Source organism: Chlamydotis macqueenii, chromosome 8 (genome assembly GCF_036417535.1).
Source record: "Chlamydotis macqueenii isolate bChlMac1 chromosome 8, bChlMac1.mat, whole genome shotgun sequence".
In the NCBI taxonomy this organism is placed as follows: Eukaryota; Metazoa; Chordata; class Aves; order Otidiformes; family Otididae; genus Chlamydotis; species Chlamydotis macqueenii.
In genome coordinates this window covers 34,329,945-34,354,119 of record NC_141563.1, presented here as the reverse complement: position 1 = coordinate 34,354,119, position 24,175 = coordinate 34,329,945, and the positions used below count along the sequence as shown (strand labels likewise).

Here is a 24,175-nt window from a genome sequence, read left to right as displayed (position 1 = left end):
GAGGAAGATCTAAAGTGAGCCATGAGCAACTCCTACAGAGGAAATGCAAAACCACACTTTTCAAAATGAGAAAGAAAATTATTAATATCAGAAACAGCTACTGATACAAAGCAAATTCACCTTGCGCCCCAGGCACCCAGTTACATTTTGCTGACTTTGCACTGTTCCACCAGCGTAAAGCTGCCTACAGTCAACATTCAACATCATAAAAGTGCCACAGTGGTGCTTATGCCATTTTATTCCTACGGTTAGGACAGGCAGAGTGACACGGAAAGAAATACAGTGAGCTCTTGTTTGATTGCTGGAATGACTAACAGTGAATGAGTGTAACTACAGCATCTCTTAAATTTCTCTGACCAAACAAATCTACCTTAAAAACATTAGAGTCAGATCCATCACCTGAGCATTCCTCTGGCTGAGATGGACCACCGCTCAGGACTAGGGTCAACGTGGAACAGATGCAGATAATCCAAAACGCAAACTTACAGCTACACGGCTGTTTGCCAAGTGTGAAGCAGTGAGCCATTTTCAGCGTGCTCTAAAATTTGCTGCACATTTCCCGCATCATCAGAATGAATACAGAATTCTTACCAGGCAAACAAAAAGATCAAGATACTTTTTAAGTGGCCTGTGAAATTATCTATTGGATGTCTGCATGGCTGAGTCATGGGCATTTGCAGCTAACAATAATATATTCAGATTTTTTTCTTTTCAGGAAAGAATGGGGGATTGATCCTGGAATGTTAGTTATTTTATCTGATAGGCTCTAATGAGTTCAACACAACCAAGAGCATTTCAGTGAGATGAACTCTGACATCCCTTGTCAGTCACTGATTTTACAAATGGGGGAGAACTCCAGACTGCAAAAAGGCCTTTTTGTGCTGCATTGTACTTGGCCATTAGTTACAGTCAAAGAACTTCTGATTACATTTTAATCAGAATACCTATTCACAGATCTTTTATTGTACACATCATGAACCAGCATCCCAACTCGACACGTAGCTGAAATTCACCTAAAACATTTGAGGGATACAAAGAAAGGCACAGACTTGACAACATTTTTCATGAACAGAAAGTGTCACTTTGACTAGAATGTATTTGGTGAATTTTAAGGTCAACAGGCATTATGCTTTTGGCTTCTCCATTTCTGTTTTCACCTCAGGTAGTACATAAAGCATATTTTCATCTTCCCTCCTGCATCACAGTTATGAAGTGTGGTTTGATGTTAGGTCAAGTCAGATCTCCAGACCAAATGTCCTGAATCTGAGCCTTCAACTTTATTCATGACAGCTCAACTGGTTTTAATTTGAAATATTCCCAAAACAGACATCATTCAAAGCTTCTCTGAAGTCCTTTACACTAAATGTTGTTATTTTTTCCACATTTTTAAAAGTATATTCAACTGACTCACAGGTGTGCTAAGATGTCGAACGTGCACAGGCTAAAGGGAGACCAAAAATACCACGCAAGCCTGGGACCTCCTCTTACAACGAACCCAGGACCTTGGACCCATCAGGAATTCTACAAAACCAAATGGAACACCACGTAGGAGCAAGGATCCAGCAATGGTCCCCTAAACCATATTAATGATACAGATATGGAAATCATTCAGAAAATAATTGTTTTATATAATGGACACAATGCCCAGCATGAGCAGGAAGTGTCAGAAGTCCAACAGAACTCAAACAGGATGGAGCTAAGAGAGGTTTTAGTAAAACCCATCTTAGGCAAACCATTGTCACAAGATGTACTGGGCGTTATCCTCATCTGACTGACTTGTAATCCGACTGAATGGAGTCATTCTATAGAACATTTCAAATAATTTTTAAAATGTGATAGTGAGAAACATCTCTGGCGTAATTTATAGATATTGGTTTTAAAAATTCCATATAAAGTTTTTGCATTTATTCTATTGCACTTTCTTAAAAAACCCTGTAAGTCTAAGATCCACGGATTGAGGTATGGAGCCTTGTTAGCACCACATCTCTGTGTTATTCAAATGTCTTTAAGTTTCAGGAAGTCCAGCCTTGCAGGAAGTAACATTTCATTGCACGCTTTTTGGCTGACCAGCAAAATACAGTTCTATATAAAGAAAGTATTTATTTTTCCAAAGACAAAGTATTTAGCCACCTAAAATAAAGTAGTTTACACTTCTTTCCCCGCACTTCCTCTAACTTACCAGTAATGTCAGCATGCATCTGCACAAAGAGAGGGTTCTTGCTCAGCCCGCCGCACAGAAACAGCGTGTTGATTTGATGCCCTGCAGCCTGCATAGTTTCCAAAATATGTCTTGTTCCTAACTTCAAAAAGGAGGAAAAAACAAAAAAAAAACAAAAAAAAAAAACAACCAAAACAGATGAGCACAGGGGAGCAGCCACAGGAACTGATCTTATAGCAAAATTTGATTAAAAGATAGTGCTAAAAAGCATGATTCTAACTGCCCCTACCAGTAACCTGAGGGGTATGGCCTCTGCTTAGCTTCCAGCCAGTAATCAGCATTGTAATTAAGAACCAGAAAATTCAAACAGGTGGCACAAGGAATTGGGAACTACACAGGCACAGCATATTGCAATAAACATCTTGAGGCTGGCTGAAGAAGCAAAGACGTACCAGTATACAATAACACATGAAAATGGGACATACAGGGAAGTACCGACACGGGTGAAGACAGGGATTATGAGAAGACACAGAAAAGGGCACCAGGAAAAATTGACGATGGTGATAAGAAGCTGTTTGTGACCAAAGGCAGCAGAGTACGGAAAGCATTTCGAGATCCAGGACTAAAACCTACATGGCAAAGGCGTCCCCACCAAAACCTTCTATTTACTCTGTATAACAGCATCTGACCATCACTCTCAGCAAAGAGATTTCAATTCTGAAGCCAAAAAGCAAAACAGAACAAAAAGGAGCAAATTAAAAACTGTATTTTCTGTCTCTTCAGCAAAATTGAAAATCTGAAGAATTTTGTATTGGCTTAACTATTTCTCTTGGCCTTTGCCCTATGCAAAATAAAATGTTCCATTTCAAGCCTGGATTAACTGAAACATCTAAAATGTAGGCAGATTTTTAAACTTTTCATTTACGGTCTCCATTCAGAGAAACTCAAATTAGAACAGCTCAGTGTTCCAGTCCACAAATGATGAAAGGAAATGCTTTGCCATTTAAAAAAAATAAAAAAATAAAAAAAAAAATTTAAAAAATCTTTTCTCTGTTTGTTTGCTTTGCTTGCCTCCAACTACTCACTGCAGTCAACCTTCTCCTTCTTTCCTTTGCTAGAACATTTTCCATTTCTTTGGCAAACTATTTGTCAAAAATTAACTCCCAGCTCTTTATAATACCCTGGAAGTTAATTTTGAAGCTCAGACTTGTCACAATGCCAAATTCAAGCCAAAATTTTGCCCAAACTTACTCTTTGTAGGTGGATTCCTCACAAACCACGATCTGGTCAAAGTTTTCACAAACTGTCATCTAAGTACTCTTTATGCTGTGCTGCAAGTTCATTAAGAGGTCTGCAGCCTGCAATAAATCCCTCTTCAAACAAAAACTACTGAAAATTTAAGCTAGCGGAGTTTCACCAGACTGGAGGCATTTTCTATGAATGACTGGCACCACTCTGGATAGGCCTTCAAATGTATTTTGGTTTTCCAGGCAGTTATGAGGAACCTGAGCAGCCGCAACACCCCCTGACTAAATCCATCGCTTCCCTATTGACACAGAGGGCTAATTTCCAAATCACACAGCCACAATTTTAATTATGGAAAAATAAACTGCTCTGAAAAGGAGCCTGTCTCCTCAGAACGGGCTTGACGGCCACAATTATATCTCTGATCATGTTCTCATCAGTCTAACTGTTGCGTCGCATTTTGCAGTGAATAGTTAAAAGGATATTCTCTTTCACCACTTCTGAAATTCAAATTTATTAACAACTTCTCTCACAACATCCACATGTCAAAGACCCTGAGAACGAACATGCTGTGAAAATTATTTTGTGTTTACCTGCCTGGAAAATTGTATTCACATAGCAATTTAAATTAAAGCCAGACTTATTTCATTGTGGGTCGAGGGGAACTAATTTAATCCTGGATTGGAGAAAATGCAAATTGAGGGGCTTCAAATGCAAATTTTATATAAAAAGAAAAAAGCGTCTCCTGCTGAAAAGAAAACTAGAGATTAACATTCTGCGGACAGGCCTACACTTTTTACAAGATTTTTACTTAGGTTTAAAGTCTATCTTGCACCCATTGAGGACAGCTAATGGTACAGGATGGGGGCTGTCCTGAACGAGAACCGCTTCCTTCAACAAAAGTGAAGCTAAAATGATGGAGTACGGGAGGAAAATTAAATTTCCTAGGTATCACATTAGCAGTTAGTAAATATATCAAGTCAAAACCAAGTTTACTCTGTCTACTTTTTAGTTACTGTTTCAATAGTGTTTTAAGAAAAATTAATTTCCATTCATTTACAATTAAAAGAAAACTACAGTATGGCCTTTTTATATTAAATCTCACAATTGGCACAATTAGCTATCAAAAAGATATGCAGCTGCTGAATTTAGTGTTCAACACGGTAGTTGTGTCTTACAAGAAAATCTGAATTGAATCATAGAGATAATAGGTGACTTTCCCAGGATTTCCAGCAGAGAACGTTTCCACTTCGTTAGCATGATATAATAACAGAGCACCTGTTCGATACTGGACAGTTTCTTTCGGGGGGGCAATATCAGTCGCCGACATTGTTTAAACTCCCCTAGACATTCTTATTTAAATGGTGGGATTATACCGAAGCACCAGGTATAACCAGGCTACATTCACCTCAAAAAGGATCAAAACTCACAAGAAGGAATTCCAAGCCGGGGTTAAGTTCTCGTTATTTGCTGAAGAGGGAGGGTTAACGCATACGATGTACAATTCACAGTAAATTTTCAGCAGCCGCCCACCCTCTATATCCCAGATGGCTGACCCAGCCTAGCAAAGTTGTTGTTTAACCAGCAGAGGAGCTTGGAAGTTTTCCAACTGAGCAGAATTTTGTCAGGAAAACTCCCCAATTCATCAAATCGTTAATGTTTTGCGAAAACACCTCAAGTTCAACAAACTTTAAAAAATAAAAATCACAAAAAGGATGTCAAAGGAATGTCGCTCTCCGTCACCAAATGCCTGGGGATAGCACGCCCCATTGAAAATACCCTGCGCCAGAGTTCCAAAACTACTTCTTTGACCCAGGTTCTCCCTTCAAAACAGAACTTCTTGTGAACTGGAAATCCTGGATTCCAGAGAAAATCAGGGCAGAAAGAAACCTATTCTGATAAAATTACCCATCTCTGGATGTCAGCAAACGCCGAGGACGTTTTCCTAAAGATGGTCCCTCTGTGACAGAAACACAGTCACGGGCTGGAAACGCCACGCGTGAGGCAACTGCCTGCCTTGCAGCAGGGAAACTGAGGGAGGAATGAGATCTGGTCTGTTCAGCCTGTAGCGCTATGAACTGAATCACAGACCCACTCCATCTCACCGGTACAGAGTTCTGACTCATCTGACAGGCAAGCAGGGGAAATCCATGGATTTAGGAACAATCTGAAGCTGAGGCATTGCAGGGGAACGCAGGTTCCCTCATGCACTTGCCAAAGCTTTTTTTCCCCTGCTCTCTCAGCTTCCCTCTAGACAGCCCACGCTGCTAACAGTGTCCCATGCAGTATCAGGCGCTTTCCTCACATCTGCGCTAGAGGCAAAAGTTCCATTTACAGAACTGCTATAAGGAGAAAACCTTTTAGGGGAACATTTTCTGCTGATTATCCTACAGTAGGAAGTAGTCACCAACATGGGTAAACACCTTGCTCCTTTAAGAAGTCCATTAAGTGAATTCATCTATTATTAGACGTCTGTTTAGTAGAAGGGAATGATCAGTCTGCCACAGAACATGAAACAATTCATTTATTCTGCTATGCACTTAAAATGGCTTACAGCGATGGCTTGAATCGTGGCCAAGTAGATAAGGGCAAGTTCATCCAGACCCCGAGACAACGTGAGTCCAACAACCTGCGCAAAGATCAAAAAAGAAAACGTACAAATCCAGCCAAAGCAAAACTCTGTTATTTGCGATTGTTTCTTGTTGTAACAGGTTTTAACTGCTAACTCTAAGCCCTGCTTTTGTGAGCTGTACACATAATGTTATGTTAAACATGTTATTCCTGATCTGGGGAAGAACCACATAAATTGTTCTTGCCCTTGCAAAAAAATAAAGAACAAACAGCGTATTGTATGGGATTAGAGATAGATTAAAGATAGATTAACTCTGACAGTTTTATGTTATGACTCAGATATTGCTCGTGAATGTATTTAATGTAATAATATGAAAATGCTATTACATAAAAATAACTTTTTAAAAGCATTTCTCCCCCTCCCTTCCAAGCAATCTAACACTGAAAAACAATTAATAAATAAAGACTATATCTTAACCTCCTTTTCTCTGACATAAATCAGTACTGCGCTGTAGTTACTCTGGATTAATATCGGCGTAGGCAAGACCTGAAGGTAGCCATACCTGTGGCTGAAAAAATGTGTTGCTGTTACAAATATTTGCACACAGCCATCATACCAAGGAAATTTTGATTCTGCTGCAGCATATAATACTTTAATAAAATAATACAGGTATTATTAAGATCCCAAAATATGTAAACCATCTATTTTTTTAAATGTTTCCCTCGACTGTGGTTTAAAACATCTTGCAGTGCTTATACCTAACCTCTTCTACCTCAACCTGAACCTCAAATACAGCATGTTTTGGTGCTGATGAGTAGCTTGAGATGCTCACTTCAAGGACAATATGCCATTTTGTAGTGCATTTTTGCATTAACCACCAGGTATTTCGATACCATCAAATTATACCCTTATGAAATTCTTCTGTTATGGTCCTGTACAGTAACTGTGGTGTGCTGTGACCTAGCTGATCTACCACCATGAAGTGCAGTGAAGAGAAACATCCAAACATTTAAAGATGGGCTGAAAATCTCTCCAGTTTGGAGAATCTCACCAGTTCTCTGGTGAGCTTCCAAAGGCTGCTCTTTCTGGTTCCAGACTGCAAAGCTCTGAAAATTCTTTTGTACAGAACACAGTATTTCAAAGCCCTTCGAGTTCCAAAAGTAGCAATTTTAAAACCACAAGCCAGAATCAGATCAGGTTTAGCTTTGAACAAAGATGTATGAAGCACTATGGTTCCAATCATGAGAGCATCTATGCCCACTTTTACCAGTAAGCAGAGGAGCTTTTCATTTTCTATTAAAATTTACTGCCCAGCAACTCTAAGACAGTACATTTACTTGACATGTATCTCTTTAAATCAACCAATCTCTCCTCAGAATATTTCATTCCTTTCCCAGATGGGCATACCCAAATTTGTGTTGAAATTAATTTCAAAAGAGATGCAAAATTCTGTAGACAGGTGAGTGAACAACAGCAAGCGCTGCTAGCCAGTGCTCTGAAATGTGATTCCTAGGAAAGATACTGGGACACACACAGCACTCCTCATATTTTTAGAAAATAAATGTGGTTGTAGGGATATCTCAACTACCATGATTTTTTGCTTTTCTACTGAAACATTACCACATTTTGAAATGCAGCAAGAAACCCAAATCCTATGGGATAGTTTAAATAGCTAAGGAGGAGTACGTTCAAAATTGAAAAAAAGCTCCTTCCAAGTTTTTTTTTTGGGTTGATTTTTTTTTTTTTTTTTTTTTACCCTGTATTGACCTTTTTGCAAAGACAGGCTGTTTCTTACCATGCCCTTCAGTGTCAGATCTGTTAAGGGAGATCTGTTACCATGGAAATCTGGCCAAACATGTAAATCAACAGTGAGGAAACCCACAGGCAAAGATTTCTTAATCAGATCCAGGTGACTGTTCAAGTATGTATATATACTGTGAGCACTAGAAGAAAAACAAGTTGGAAAAAGAGCAGTGGAGGTTATTCATCAAACACAAAACATTCGTACTACCATCAAATGCAGAAAACCCATCAAAGAATGCCAAATCCCTAATTTAAAGCAAAGGGGGAGAAAGGTAAAGGCGACCGCTTGCCAAGCCCATGGCATCGCAGGGAGCGGGCAGCGGGGATGTCTACGCGCACATCCGTTCAACAGGCCAGCCAAATTCCTCCGTGTCGTAGGGTGAGGGGAGATAACGGCAGTTTGCGATGCTGAGTTTGTACATTGGTCCCTAGACGAGCCAGAGGCGTTTGATACTTTGGGGGCTGAGGATGCTTGTCTCTAACTGAAAGGTGGCTGGCACTGCGAAAGAGAAAGCCAGAGAAAGGAAAGCTGAGAGAGAGGAATTAGGAGGATTCCAGACAGAAGTGAAAATCAAATTCCTTTACAAATGTTTAAAAATGTCTCTGATTAATCAATAGCACGGGACTTAGTTTTTCCTTTTTTAAACCATAATTATTTCAGTGTCTGTTATGGTTAAAATGCAGCACTAAGGGTGGAGGAGAGAAAGCCAGTGGCTGCTATTTTAGGGAGGAGCTGAACATGGGCCTAAAGATGATGGTATCTAAGTTCAGCTACTACACCCAACTCCACAATATCCAACAGACTTTTTCCTGGACCGAGAGTAATCTTAGGACTAACGGTGAATTCTTCAGTGCTTTGGCTTGCGATGACTCCAGTGACATTCCATTTAAAAAATGTTGCAATTATGCTCAGAATATTTTTCCAAACACTCATACTATCATAAACAGATTCATATATATTTTTCAACTCCTCAGAAATCTCCAAGTGGGGCATTTAATTCTAGACATGTGGGTCAATAATAGCATCTAACCCTAATTACAATTGATTAGTCATTGTCTCATCCACTGTAGACCCAAACAGTGATATTCGTTTAGCCTCTACATGTATATTCAATCATGCACTAATGAGATCCCTAAGGGAATCTGGCATATGCTTTACTAGTTTGACTTCTGACCTGCTAGCAGCTGTATATTTATACTTTGCATTCAACCATTCAGCTGCATGTTTTTTCAATTATACCTTACCATGTGTATGCTATCAGAGGATATCATTCAAAATGAACTACACTTGGAAGACATTAAAATAACTAATTCACATCGTTATTCACGTACTTTTAAATGTACTTTATGTGTCTTCCTGGACCAGAATTATGATAATTTTTAGGTCACAATCCTTTTCCCCCCTTGTTGTAAAAGTGGCTCTGTTTTCTACATCCCTAAAGACTGCACTATAAGCAGTACATGCTAAGGACAAAGTCATTTTATTTCCAGTCTAAATCATGGCTTGACTGTTGGGAAGGAAAAGAAAGGAAAGCTTCACTCAAATATGGACCTACCAGACATCCCAGCTTCTATCTGATCTCCATCCTGCTTGATTACTCTCGCAAGGATTAGCCATCCATGCAGCTCTGACAGAACACAAGGACTCTACAAAGGAGGCTGAAGTTCAGCCAGATATGCTTAAGACCCACACAACCTTGGAATTACACTTCTTTTCCACATCTTTTACTTCCCCCCCCACTACATCTAGATATGGGTTCAAGGCACTACATTGGGACTAAGTGACTGGCAAAATCATTCAAACACTTGCCAGTTCCAGTTTCTACCATGTTTGTGTTACACGTAGTATTACACCACCAGCTCTCGAGCTTTTGCTATTCAGTTCTATGAGAAGGTAGCAGCAGCAGCTGGGTCTGACTTGCAGAGTTGAGCACAAGCGATTGCTGTTAAAAAGGAACTATGTTGAAAATGGAGAATAAGAAATTAAAGCAAATTTGCCCAGGGTTATGATCGTATTTGTGACATAATTTCAGAAAACAACGAGAGGTTGATATTTAACCTGTTCAGGAATCTTGGAAGATGCCAGCAGGTATCTTTCAGGAAAAAAAAAAAAATCTAAAAATTTTAGATTTCTAAATCTAATAAAAAAATAGAGCTCTAAAACATCTAGAGGTACAAACAACTGCAAAATATGATTATGACATTCTGCTTGAAAGATCCTAGAATTGATGATAGATACCATGTGTTTAACTTCAACACTTTTTTTTTCAGGAGACATCTCTTTAGATGGAGAAATGGCATCGAGAAGCATAGGAAAGGAAATTCTGTCATAACACATAGCGCTTCAGAAAGCACCAAAGGGCATATAATCCTTACTGTCAAACAGTTAGACACTTGATTCTGTGAAAGCAGAAGTGATCCTAGGAAACTTTAAAGCACAAATGCTCATATTATTTCTTTTGTTTAATTTCCTACTCTAGCCTACCTATACAGAATTTAACAAATCAGTGGTGGCTAGATGTCAGACCTACACAATACAGATTGAAGACCAGAAGTGCTATATACACAGCAATTTCTGCAACTCACTGAACTGCACAAAAAAAAACCCCAGGGTTTGTTGCTCCCAGAATATGCCAATTAGTTAGACCAAATGCTAAACTTACAGCTGTCCAGACAACCCACATGTAATTCAACCCTCTCCGCTTCCAGTAAAAGAAGGGGAAAGAGAACATAGGAATAGTACTGGGAGGTTGCACAAGACTGGTCTTCAGCACAAGTGGTCAGCAGGAGCTGGTTTCTGGCAAGTCTGTCGAAGTCGCTCATGCCCCAACAAGTTACCACAAATTACTGAAGCACTGATAAATGCAGCCTGCAAACTCTTGCTCCTGGTACGGGCAAAGGAACAGAAGCCTGCACAGTGAAGCTTCTGAGACCAGCTGCCCAGCGGGCAGTTTGCCACTACCAAACCTACTTATCAGCAGCCTTCAGAGCCTGGGAGTCAGGCAAGACAGGCTTAGGAAGGCAGAAGTAGGTGATAGGAAGCAGCAAGTAAGAGACACAGATCTGTGACCTCAGATGTTGGTTTTTAATGATCCAGACATGCGTGTGCTTTCTGTCACTACAAAACCAGCCGAACTCTTCACCGTGTTGCACCTAGCGTGGGAAGTGAAGGTAGTAGGCAATTGCATACCTAAGTATGGAATTCCCGTTTTGGTTCCTTTTGATGCCAATTTGCAACAGCAGAACAGATATAAATTCCTACACCCACACAGAGAATATACTAAATATAATAAAGCAGATTCTCTGAAATATTCTGCTGAGATTTCCAGGCAAATAATTTATCATCATCACCAACAATCCCTCAAAACAAGACACTATGTTCCTATTAAATATATGACTTAATGTAAGTAAAGACATAAACCAAATTTAGGCCAACACTGTTTGCTAAAAAAAAATGCCTTGCACTTGTCTAGCTACTGCTACTAGTCCCTCTGAGAAGGCTGAAGCTTGTGCTGCAAGAAGAAATAAGGAGAAAAATTCAGTCCAAATCGCAAAGTTCCTGATTTTTGCTTGTTCAAATGAAATTCTTTAATTTATGAAATATTTGAGAAAGACAGGGAGAAAGGGGATAGGAGGAATTAATAAGAGAGTTGTTTACTAAATTTATAGCTATCCAAACATTTCATCAGGAGAGTAATATGTGGAAAGCATTATGAAAATATCATTGAGCAAATTAACTCTATAAAATAATATCATCCTTTTATAAAATATTATAAACCTTTTTATCAGTGCTATCCTACTCAGTTTTACTAACTGCAGAAGACTCAAATCCAAAGCTATGACACCATACACTCAGATAACATGGAGTCCTATTCCCGATATTCTGTATTTAGTGTCCTGTTCACATCACAAGCCAAGCTTTTTGTACTATGAAATTTGTTGTGGTCAGTCAATTCAGCTTCAAACCTAGTAGAGAAAAGAAGGCCACTGTATACTTTTTCCAAAAGGAAAAAACCAAAAAAAAAAAAAAAAAAAAAAGAAGAGGCTTATCCTGGTCTTACAGACTAAACTAATTGTCTTACGCCTATGCTGCATATGGAGGCACTGGAAAAATGGTCTGGAAGCCAAAATTTCAGAAAAAAACTCCAGATCAATCCTTATTCCAAACATACACAGATGCATTTATTTCCTGATTTTCTTTTTGAAAGAACAACAAAGAGAATTCTAGGAAGCATGAATCTATTTCGTATTGAATGAAGTCCAATGTGTTTCTGGGAATCTCAAGTTCTTAACAAACAAGTAAGACACTGGGCACTACAAAGCGTGGAAGGGTCATCCAGAGAAGCCAGGTAGCTTTATTCCCCAGGGAGGACTGAAAATAACTGTATAACTGCATGTGCTTAATACATTTATCAGGACTGACCCTTGTCTTTTAGATCAGAGTGATGAACTGAAGATAAAATGCCAAGTTTGCTTTTTTTTTTCCTTTAATATAAGGAGAAAAAATGTCCCTAACTGTTCAGCTAAGATCTCTCTGGCGGTGATGTGAACCATCTTAAAAGGAATCCAAGCTAAAACAGCTTGAGAAAGTCCAGATCTGACAGAAGTGTCTGGACTGTCTTTATCCACTTCCAAAGCAGACCAAACTAAAATTCCAAACTGCACACAGCCCCCTGCCCAAGGAATCCTGGAATTACCTCCAATTCACTCCTACATCTTAAGTTTTGTCAGAAAATTCATGCTGGGTTTCTCTGTTCTATTGTGCTGCCATGCAGAAGCTTTTCAACTTTTCTAAAGGAAGGTTATACCTTCCTTTAGATGACTGTTTGAAAAACATTGAATAATATATTCCTAATTAAGCTATATATCATCCTTGGGGTTTAACAGTGTCATCTACAAATTAAGACACATCATTAGCCCAAAGCATAAAGGTCTCCTGAACAGGGCTGATGCTATGGGATCAAGAAATACCCTGGGCTGGATATAAAAGAAGCTGAAAAGCAGAAAGCTAATATTACCACTTAGCTACGCCAAAGGTATCTGAGGGGAGTTTAAAGCTTTCATCTTTGAGCAATCACCTGGCAAGCCTTTGTAAATACTTCCACTCCACTATCAGACTGTTCACTCTCCTGTTTCAGAATAAGGATACAGCTGTGCAATTCTGGGAATACAGTGTATTGTCAATTAGTAAGGCAGGTATGCAATAAAGGAATAAGAACAGTGACCTGGCTGCAGCTTTTGACTGTAATTCCGGGAAGGCGACATGGCCTCGGACCACGTGATCTATCTGAAAAAGAGGAAAGCAACATTTTTTGAATGATTACATCTTAAAGATTCGGTTCTGGAAAGAGATAATGCAGTGTCATAATTTTAAAAAGACAAGAAAGCTTCTAAATTACTCATGAGGTGTTAAGTCCCAGTCCTAGTGAAGCCAATGGCAAACTCCCACTGACATTAGCAGATTTAGGATTTGGCTTAAAAACAGTAAGAAAAAACAGCCAATGCTGCACCAAAACCAGGCAAAATGCTAAGCACGCAGCTCCTCAGTCAGAAGAGGAAGGTGAAAGGATGACTATTTTCCGGTCCAACACTACCTGAGAGCGTGTCCTCTGGTCTCTCCCATTCTCTTGCATGCATGCCCTCATTGGAATTCTACCAGGACCATCTTCTTGGCCCAAATCCCTACATCTTTTTACATCATACTGTTATAAAAAACACAAGGTGTGTTGTCATCCTGACAGATGCTCCGTATGTTCACTGCAGGAAACAAAATGTATACGCTGACAAGCAATTATTGCTATAAAAAAAGATCAATACAGGCTCTGTCTTATACTAAATTTATAAATCAGTTTGTCCTTTCACTCCAGAGTGGCTACCATTACTCACAAACAAAGTACCAGGTAGAGTAACATGGGCTTTTAAGACAATAATTCAGCGGGTTTTGTGGCCTCTTGATAATATCCCATCAGAGGTGACAGTAAAAGCTAAGTAGGCAAAACTAGAGCTGCTCAAGAATACCGAGTATATTTGGCAATATGTATTGACAGCAAAACCCAGTAGGTATTTAATTTTTAACAGCACGAGTCTAGTGCTTAATCAGTGTAAGGAAAGGCATAATGAAGCATCCACATTTGAACACAGCAATAAAAATAACGCATGCCTGTTCTTCCTGAATTTGCATCAAAGGCAGAACTCAAACATGTGCATGCATTAGAAGCAAAGCTCAGGCCTGAATTTTGCGATCTTGCATAATCTCTTTAGAACACAGGATCAGCTCATAAATTCTGAATTAAGTCTATAGATAAATATCACATATACATGTGTGATATGAAAGCCCTTTACACAAAAACGTTACAGAAGTTATGAAGTTAGATATCTGAATGCCCTTAATTCGACACGGCCACATGCGGGTTGCATCTAGAAACCCTTTTCTGCTATTCTTTATTTTACAGTTTGTAATGATGTCATGCCATCCTTTGTCTCCGTTGTGCAAGATCTTTCTTCCTATAAATTTTGAAAATCCAGTGCAAAAGCCCATCTAACAGAAAAATAAACAACCTTTTTCAAACAAGCCAAGTTCTTAATTCTTCATTTGGACTCTAGCTGAACCAATTTTCAAAATCCAGCAGACTTTTTCACAGCTGTATCAATAAAAAATTAATTAGAGATTTTTAAAGGGAAGTATATCAGTTTTACTTTTAAGGAGTTCAACAGACTGTTCAAATTTCATGAAAAGAATTCACCTTTGGGCATAGATTGAGCAATGAAAAGAATCCCACAACATGTCTGTTCTTTTTGTTTTCAGACAGCTTGAAGTATGAGAAAGCAGCGTCTTAAAAAGCCTACAGCTTTAAAATTCAAAAGATAATGAACGTAACCTGTCCTCCACACCAGTGTGCACATCTACTGTTTCCTCCTACAGCTCCCTGTGTGTTTTCTGTACATACAACCTCAAGAAAACCACATGAGATATTCTAAGAATGTTTTAATAAGACAGCTTTCCTAATATACCTCACAATGTTTACAGCTGAGTTTTGCTATGGGTCCTAACAAGACCATACATTTTTTTCCAGCAATTTCTTTAATGACTCAGGAACATCTTGCTCTCTAGTACTGGAACGGAAAGGATTTTCAAAATCGTCTTTCTGAAACGCCTGAACTCTCACGGTACATTTCAAGCGTGGAACCACCTATATCCTCTTTAGAGCTTAGTTAAATTTCTTCACCCGCTTTGGATTAAGCGCAGAGAGACTTCTCCTCTTCAAAGTGCCCATACAAAGAAATGCATAAGATTTGCCATTTTCCTTTTAAAGTGGTGGTGTTATGAGCAGTAATTTAACTTTACTTCTGGTTGTAGCAGTCACCTGTAAAATGGGACACTTTGGTTCTAGCCCCATCTCGACCTGAAGAATTTAAAGTGCACACATGCTTTAGTTGTGAGACAAAGGATGGGCTGGAGGTGGGATGGGAAGCAGAGGCTGCAGGGGAGGAAGAGGGATGACTCTCCCACTGAAGCTATGACACAGTACAGAGAGGAATGTCAGATTCACGGCCAAGGAGAGAGCACAGGAGGGAACACCAATTCATAGCTTAGCACTTAGGGTGTGTCCGGGCTTCCTGATCCAGTATTCTTTCTGTTTCTCGTGCAGTGACTGTTCCATATGGAATGCATAAATGCAGTGATGCTCAAATCTACTACTTCCTGGACATTTACTCCAATCACTGGGCTTTTAAAAAGCTGGGTGGTGCTAGGCCTGAGTAAGAGAGCAATTGCGCCTGCAGCTTGTGAAAGGCCAGACCCACCTGTATGTTTGGTGAGCTTACAGAGGATCCTCACAGCACTGGGCCCACCTTCTGTAGTTTCTCAAGAAGAGCTTGGCACCCTAAAGGCAGTCAGTATTGCTACAGACTGAGCAGGCAGACACAGAGGGAGTTTTAGAAGCTTTCAGGGTTTAGCAGCCACTGACGTCTTGCCGACACTTTTTGGATTCAAGCCTAAATACTGTTCTACACATCTAGCCTTTCGTTAAATTTGAGATCAATGTTTTAGTTCTGACTGCCTCCCTGAAAACAAGAAAATTCATTTTTAGAAAATCCAGTCTGGTTTTAGTTTTTATTGATAAATTAACCTCATATAGTTAGACTCTTTGCACTCAAGGAAAGGACTTGATGATCTTAGAGGTCTTTTCCAAACTTGGAGATTCTATAAAAGATTTGAGGTGACATATGCAGTATCTATCTAGACAGGATAACACATCAGTAGATTACTATTCTGTCCATACAATACATTGTGATTTATTCCCATCAATAAGCACAGTTCTTCTATATAACACAGTATGTTTCATTTTCTTTATCTCAAAGTCTATCTCAGCCTCCCGCTAAAGTAAAGAATTAATGCCTATTTGGCTGTAAAACAGTAACAACAATAATCATCATCATATAAGAGAGACATGCCCTAGTGCTCTGCCCTTTATATAATTCCCTATCAGTATGCAAATGAACAGTTTGTAAGAGACATAATAACCAACTAATTGGTTATTGCTTTCAGCAGCATGCTATCTCCTATGATCTTGAGAAGTTGTTTCAGGCAGAGCTCTGCCTGAATTAACAGCGAAGTTACCCTGAATGACAGCAGTTATGGCAGACCTCCCATCCTGGAGTCCATTTGTGTCTCCAAACACTTACCAGTTGTCCTGTAGCACTCTGACCTCCCTCATTCAACCACAGTCCGGGTACCATTGCAGAAAAATAAGGTCCCCAAACACCAGGCACAAAAATGGGTGTTTCACTGACCTGAAAAAGCAAGAGAAAGCTCTAGTGAATTAAACTACCTGTCAAAGTAGGTACTTCACAAGTAATGTTTGGCAGCCATCAGAGACCAATACTGAAACGATTACTGCTTCTCCCCTGGAGTCACCAACTTGAGCGGTGATGTATACCTCAAGATTTACTCTAAGGAAAATGTGGAGAAATACGTCCCCATTTGCATCCTTTTTAAACGAGATGACACAACTGCAGCTGCTGATTGCACAACTGCCCCCACTCGCTCTCATTTACAGAACAGCTGGGGCTGGCCATGCAGAAAGTCAGAAAACTCAGGAACAGGAGCTGTATTTTACTGGGAAAGAGAAGCTGCTCTCTTTCTCCAGAAAAACATCTTACTTAGCATGAACATTTAGATACAACACTCTGCTTGACTGTCATCACAAAATACAGCCAATGTAATTGACAACCAGTATTTAGAGAGCACTCATTCGGTGTGTCTTCAGAGTGAAGAGTCTAGAGGGAATCCTGCTGACAGAGGACAGCGAGGTCTCTTGAGATCTGCCAGTGGGCTTCAGCTCCCAAGGCTTGCCATGGAACTCCAAGCTTCTGTGCTCTCACAGCGCTGTCAGGAGAGTTAGCTGCCTTGGGCGGAAGCCCCAAACCTGGGCTTGTGTTAGCCAACGGGAAACACCTGCCTGGGTAAACATTAGGTTAGCCTCATTAAGGCTTAGCTTTACACAAACCACTTCTTCCATCACAACTCTTCATCAAGGTAGATATCTAAGCACTACCATCCAGAAACTGTACAGGACTGTATTCTGTCTCTTGCATACAAACATACCACCCACATATACAGTGATATCGCGCTCCTATGCAATATTTTAGTGGTCAGACCACTCAGGATGTGGGAGACACTGGTTCATTTCCTTTCTCTGCTTCAGAAGATGCAAATTACCAGTTTTTAAAGGTGGAGGACATTTTCCTTCCACTTACAAAGCTGTTCCACTTTCAGTAGAGTAGACAGATTTTCTAGACTTCCTTTCTGGTCCAGAAAGAAAGCGTAAGGAGATATGCTATCTCATCTCGCAATAAGGCACAGCGCACAGCAAGGAACGGGGCAGTGGAACGTGGGTCCTAATACTTGCTACACAGGCCAGTTATGTATTCTTCACTGGTTGAAGACATTAATAATTCTTGCAGCGGGGACTGGAGAAGATAGCTCATCCATCCCCTGGCAGGCTGCCTGTCTTCTCTTTGAAGCACGATTCATATTTTTTCTTCCAGGACCAACAGAGGTAGATACATTGAAGGTATGCGCAGCCAGGATTTCACAGGGAAAAGAGGATGGCAGTGCAGTCCTACACCATCACATGGTGCATGGACACGCTTCCCACTGGTCCATGTTAATGGGAAGGCTGAATCTGCAACTGCTGTTCTCTGGAAGGCAGGAGGTGCTCCAAGAGGAGGAAACATGAGAATTCCCTAACAAAGTACATCTGTATGTTTACAATGCTGGAACAGCAAAAAAGAAAGGTCTTAAGTCAATGGGACAATGTGGTTTTTTTTTTATTTAGGCCTTGCTCTTCATTAGCAAAATTCTAGACCTATTAAAGAATACTTGAGGTTTGCCACTGATTTCAATAAGGCCCAGATTTCACGTCAAAATAGTTTTGAGGAGAAGTAATTAAAAATTCAGGCCCGTTCCTGTTAAACTTGATGCACATTCTCCCTATATTTAAACAGGCCAAAGTTTAAAGATAGTTTTTGCTAGCGACTAGGGAATACGCTCCAAGATGCAGTTTACTGGCAGTTGCGCATCACACATGTTTAGTAAATACACCAGCGGGGAGGTTGCTGCAGAAACAATAGGCTGCTCAAGCCATAAACTTACATTGCAGCTGATCCTTGTCATGAAGTTAAGTAGGAAAACCAAACAACAGAAACTGGTTTCTCAAAACACACCACTATAGTTTCAAGCAATCCTTATTTCTGTTAGGTATGCAGCTAACGATACGAGAATCTTGTTCCGTTCTCCCCTATCAGCTCTAACATGCTGGCTTACTTTCACTAAAGATGGATGCGTGCACATGTGTCTGTGTCTGCGTAAGATTTTGGCTTACTAAACCCATTAAAGAGCAAGAATAGCTGCACCGAATTTTAAAAAGCATTTATGACTCCAAGTGGACGAAGCTACGTCAAAAACATTGCTGAGACATTTGGTTTTGTTTTGTTTTCTCTTAAAACTACAAATTAATACAGCTTTGAGTTTTCAACACCTCTATGGGGCAAGCCTTCTTTTACAATTTCAGTAACAAAATGAAGTGCAACAGAAAGCAAATCCTAAAATAACCTGATTCTTAGACCTATCTGAGAACATAGCGCTAAGGTCAAAATTCCCAGTTAGCATCTGCTCCCAACTAGTGATGGAAGTGTGCGGAGAACCCAAGCGTCCCATCTCATTCCCATCCTACAGCTGTGGACATAACACGTGTCTCTATAGGTGGGAAGGAACATTTAGGGCAGAAAGGGCCTGGGTTTTTGAAGTCTTATCTCAAAATATGCAGCAAACTTTGCAGTATTCGGCACTCTACTGGGATTTCTAAAGATGTATCAAGCTTAAAATCCAACCGCTATGCAGTCTGAAGGAACCAAACAGTCTAAGGATATTAAAGGCACAAAGATGCTTTGTGAAATCAGGGGAAGTTCTAAGCATCAAAAAGGACAACATATGGGGTTTTTTTAATTATTAAAAAAAAAAAAAAAAGATTTCTTCTGTCATTAGTTTACAATTATCCTATATGTCTGATAACACTAAAAGGCTTAGATCGGTTAAAAGACCAAACTCTTCCTGGAGCCAGTACTTCTGGTTTAGTATTCCTGGACACCCACAGGAATTTGCCAGCACAGGATATTTCTGTGCTGCCTCTTCTCAAATGACAGTGAGACTTTCCTATCATCTTCCTCCTGAAATACCATTTGTATACACTCCAGCAAACTTTCAACATATAAAGAGAGCAAACGAGGGAGCTGCATATTGCCACACTGGTGAATACAGCCAGTGGGGAGCTAGGGTATCATTTTTTTTCTGCTGTGGGAACTTTTAACTGGAATAACAAACGTTGGCTATCATGCTGGGCTTTACTGGTACCGCATATGGCATCACCAGATTTCCTATATCCTCCTTCCACTTCAAGAGTTTAATTCACATTTTGAAAACTCTGGGTTTTGATGCACATGGAAAGGGAGAAAATTGGGAAATAACACACTCCCCAAAACAGACACACAACAACAGGGTGTTGGGAAGCAACAGGGTGAATATTCTTCCGCAGATATATGCGTAAGATGTAGCAAATGGTTTCCATTTCCCCTCCTTGAAATAACTTGGACCGTGCTTAAGTTTTTCAAGCCACGCAGCAGCTGGCATTTGAATTTTCTTAATAAAAAGTCCAAATTCTGTTTGAGCATACATACCACCCAATCCCACTAAAACACATGACCAGACATAAGCGCAATGTCAGAGAAACAGTGCAAAGTTTGCCGCAGAACCCAGAAGATAAGCACAATTTGCCAGACTCATAGCTATTTTTGTTACGCTAATACCATGTCCTTTTCATAGCTCTCTGTTGCCTTCAGACATTCTTAGGATGATATAGAAGGATCAATGTGGTGTCATTATTTTTTTCTTTTAATGAGCTTAAAAAAATCCTTAATCTTTTTAGTAGAAAAACAACATCTGTTTTAGATTTATGGGCAATTGATTTTTATTTTTAAAGCAAACAAGAGATGTCATCCTTCTTTGAAAGTTAAAATACGTATTCAGAGGGAACCTCAGATTTTCTGCCTTCCATTTATCTTAACATCATCCTGTGACACACTCGTATTGTGAGGTATATTAGTGTTTATTACTTTTTATGTGTAGTGAAACTGAAACATAGAGAGGATGTTCCCTGCTAGAATGATCTCTGCAAAACAGCCATTGCAGCAGGAATTTGAAGATGGAAGATGAGAAGAATCTGAACTTAGTCACACTTTTAGGCATAAGCAGCATCTATAAATGTTTCAGTTGAACATATTCACACGGAGACTACTGCCCTCATCCCTGATGATGCTTACTTACAGAAGTATTATACTCAGACAAGCAATTCCACCTCACAGTTTTTCTGTCTCTGGATGGGGAAGGATTCTTTTCTGCAGGAAAATGTCACCTTTCCACGTCTCCCCAACACACACGTCCCTACTTGCTCAGCCCACCATTTCAGATGAGATGAGTATTAAGTAGTTCCAACATTCCTGCTCATTTGAAGGGAAAAAGAGTTCAAAACCTTCTGAAAGGGAGAAAAAAGGAGAGAAAAGTTCTATCTGGGAGGATTTAACCTCAGTGTGTGCTTTATAAAAGATCATACTAATATGTAAGATATGTAAACATTATAGAGCAATCAGAAACAAACGAAATGATGAATTCAGTTTAACAGTATTCAGCTGTGGTGCAACTGCCAGAAGGCACTCTTGTTATGAATAGATCATTTGGATGAGTTACAGACCAGATTTCAATCCTGGCGTGTGCTAGGAAAATCAATGTCAAACTATCTAAGATCAGAAGGTATCAGCAGCACATCTGGCAGCCCTCAGAAACAAAAAATATCTTTAAAATACATAATGCCGTATAGAACTAAGCTAAAGTATGAAAGGACCTGCTCAAATGGCACTAATATGAGATCTCTAGTGTATTTAATTTAGTTTAGCCCTTCCCACTTGCCTCTCCCTCTAAAACAAAAACAGGCAAAAAAAAAAATCCACCTCTATTGTAAAAGTCTATGTGGAAAACAGCGCTAATTACCACTTTGAGGCTAACTTACAGCTTATGTAAGTGAATCAAAGGAGTCAGTGCCTTTAACCCAAACTAAGTTCAGCTTTCAGGACTGTCATTTGGTACAAGGAGTGGACAGAACACAGATGAGAATCACCTAGGCATACAGCCATCCCATAAAGCGAGCAAGTCGCAATGTGAGATTTATTGTACTTAGCTTTGTTTTGCTAGGCCAGCCATAATGGTCAGGCACATGCTTGTGTTTCCTCCTCAGTTTTATGTAAATGTTACAGTAATCAGAGACAAGATAAAATAAAACAGGCCACACTGCTGAGCGCAGTTTTATGAAAGCATAAGTTTCAGCAGAATTTCCACCGTGTGTTGCTGGTGGAGGCTTACACAAACTCCTTACAAAAAAACCTATCAGATAATTTGACTACTACCTGAAAAGCAAATCTTTATATTAAAAGAGTATACTGCTATATATCTACCTTCTTACATTTTCATTTCTGCTTCTTAATATCGGGCCTCTGATATCCAGCAGCATTCTAGTATCACTATCAGATTCTCTGTTTACTTGCAGTAAGAGAGAGAAAAATCAAAGGTCTGTGGAACTATTCTTGACTTACACTCACTTACATGAAAGTAAAATTAAGCCTTCATTCTACTGTCATACCTTTTTTAGAGTAACCATTTGCTAATTATAAGCTAGGTCAGAAAATTTGTTTGAAAATCACCTCACTTATCAGCTTCCATAGCCAGAAATTCAGAATAACAGCTGCTTTTGTTAGGCTAAGGCAGGTATGAAAAAAGATATTAATGGAGAGCAGGGAAGGAAACAAGGAAAAGCACTGTATCAGTCACCAGCTAATAAATGCTCTTTACAGTTCTGGACTTTGATCATTGACAAGTCAAATACTTTCATTAACTTCTCTGCTGACTTTTAACTTTCAAACTTTCTGACTGACTGTGGATTGAGAATACTGACATTCATTCAATTCAGGGGTTTTACACAGATGCATAAAATCCTGTATTAAGAAAACTGTATCATTTTGCTTCTGCTGACAGACGGGTCTTATATAGCTATTCGACCACAGCTCTCTGACAAAGAATGAAAGAGATTCATTAAAAAAAGGAGAGAATTCAAAAGGAAACCCAAGAATGTTTCATTTCTAGGTTTCTGGTTCAAGCACAGGTCATAGTAATAGCTACTGAACGTGTGATTTAATAACAGCACTTTCTGGTGGCATATATATTAACTGGGTGGAGTTGGGGCATGCAATTGTATTTTCAGTGAGCGAACTGATGCCTACTCTAAAATTGCCATCCTGGCATTATTTCTAAAGCACTAAATGGGTTTAAAACTAAGCATCCCTGTAACTCTGGAGGCAATTCTCTAGGTTAAGCCTATGGTGAGTACAGTCCACTTCTTAAAATATATTTATTATTAGTAGTGATTACCTATTAAACACATAAATATGGTCTTGGAACACAAGAAATGTTCTTCAGAAGGCAAAAGAAATTAAAATTTATTAATATTCTGATTCCTATAGGTCATATAGCACCAGTAATTTATTTGATTATATTTTAAGCTTATGTCCCCTGGCCATCATCGGTTTGCTATGCAGCGGCATAGCTTGCGGTGGCAAGTCACATAGCAATCTTTCATGTGACAGGTTGGCACCCCTTGGGCCATCCACAGCACAAGACTTGCTCTGTGATGATATTAAGAGGAGGCCACAAAAAATTTTGCGCAGAGCTAACTTTATCCCACTGGAAACATGGAAGCTCCTGAGTGACAACAACATAGATACAGAATGCAAACTTCGGGATTCTGCCTGAACACATCCACCCACAGATGATTTTGGTGATCTCTTTACATGCAGCTGAAGAATTCTGGCTTATGTGATGAAACCACTTTCATAAATGCCTTGCTGAATGTGTGCTCTACCTTTTGTTGCCAAGGCTGTGTCATAGGTTTACCAAGCCCAGAGACCTGGAAAGTTACTAAACCTTAGAGATTCCCATTTAGTTATGAGAATGGTAACAGAATGAATCAAAGCAAAATAAGATTGTCCAACTACGTCTATAGAGTTTGTGCAACCTCTGCTTCTGGCAGAGGCCTGTGTGCCTGTTTAGCTGGCAGGGTCAGAGGCAATTGGCCTGCGGGGTCTCGGAGGACGTTTTACACCCGGAAAGTGTAACTGAGAGGCTGAGAGAGAAGACAGTGCTATTGCTTATTTACACACCACGATAACATTAAGAACACAGGCCCTGCACATTTCAATTCAGCAGCTCAGCAAGGTTCCAAGTGCGGCAGACCCACAAAGGAGCTGTATGAAAATATTAAAACAAAGGCCTTTATGATTTTGCTGCTTACTCTGTACTTGGTAATATCACAAATATTTTGTGATATTCCAAACCATTCACAACCACAATAACACCCTTAAGTAAAAATTACCAGAAGTATATAGTATGCATCAAAATGCAGACTGGGATCTGAAAGTTCTGATGATGATTTGGAGCTCATATTCCAGTTCAATCCCCACTTTAGTTATTTTCCAGACAAAACTTTCAGTACAATCTAAAACCAGGAGACACAGAATAATTCTTAGGGACTACTGTTACGCTTATTCCAAATAGTAACCCTTACAAGAAGGGCAGTGAAACGTGAATGACAAGCATGCAGAACTATTTCTGATTTTCTAAATTCTCCATAAAACATTAACTGGTCTACAAACTACAGACCAAACAAGGTATGTGATTAATGCCCAGTAAAGAAACCACACTCCCAAGGCTACTTGATTGCCTCATCTCTGAAAAT

At 39.5% G+C, this 24,175-nt stretch overlaps 1 protein-coding gene across 6 annotated transcripts in view; it reads right to left on the bottom strand.

Moving 5' to 3' along the window:
* FGGY (FGGY carbohydrate kinase domain containing) overlaps positions 1 to 24,175 on the bottom strand; it is a 302,075-nt gene that overhangs the window by 28,913 nt on the left and 248,987 nt on the right. For all 6 annotated transcript variants that reach the window (XM_086753837.1, XM_086753835.1, XM_086753839.1 and 3 more), the window contains 5 exons: positions 16,464 to 16,571; positions 13,004 to 13,065; positions 7,771 to 7,918; positions 5,958 to 6,032; positions 2,180 to 2,300 (listed from right to left, as the gene is read on the bottom strand). In XM_086753837.1, the coding sequence (XP_086609963.1) occupies positions 2,180 to 2,300; positions 5,958 to 6,032; positions 7,771 to 7,918; positions 13,004 to 13,065; positions 16,464 to 16,571 (514 nt within the window). The remainder of the gene's footprint in view (positions 1 to 2,179; positions 2,301 to 5,957; positions 6,033 to 7,770; positions 7,919 to 13,003; positions 13,066 to 16,463; positions 16,572 to 24,175) is intronic.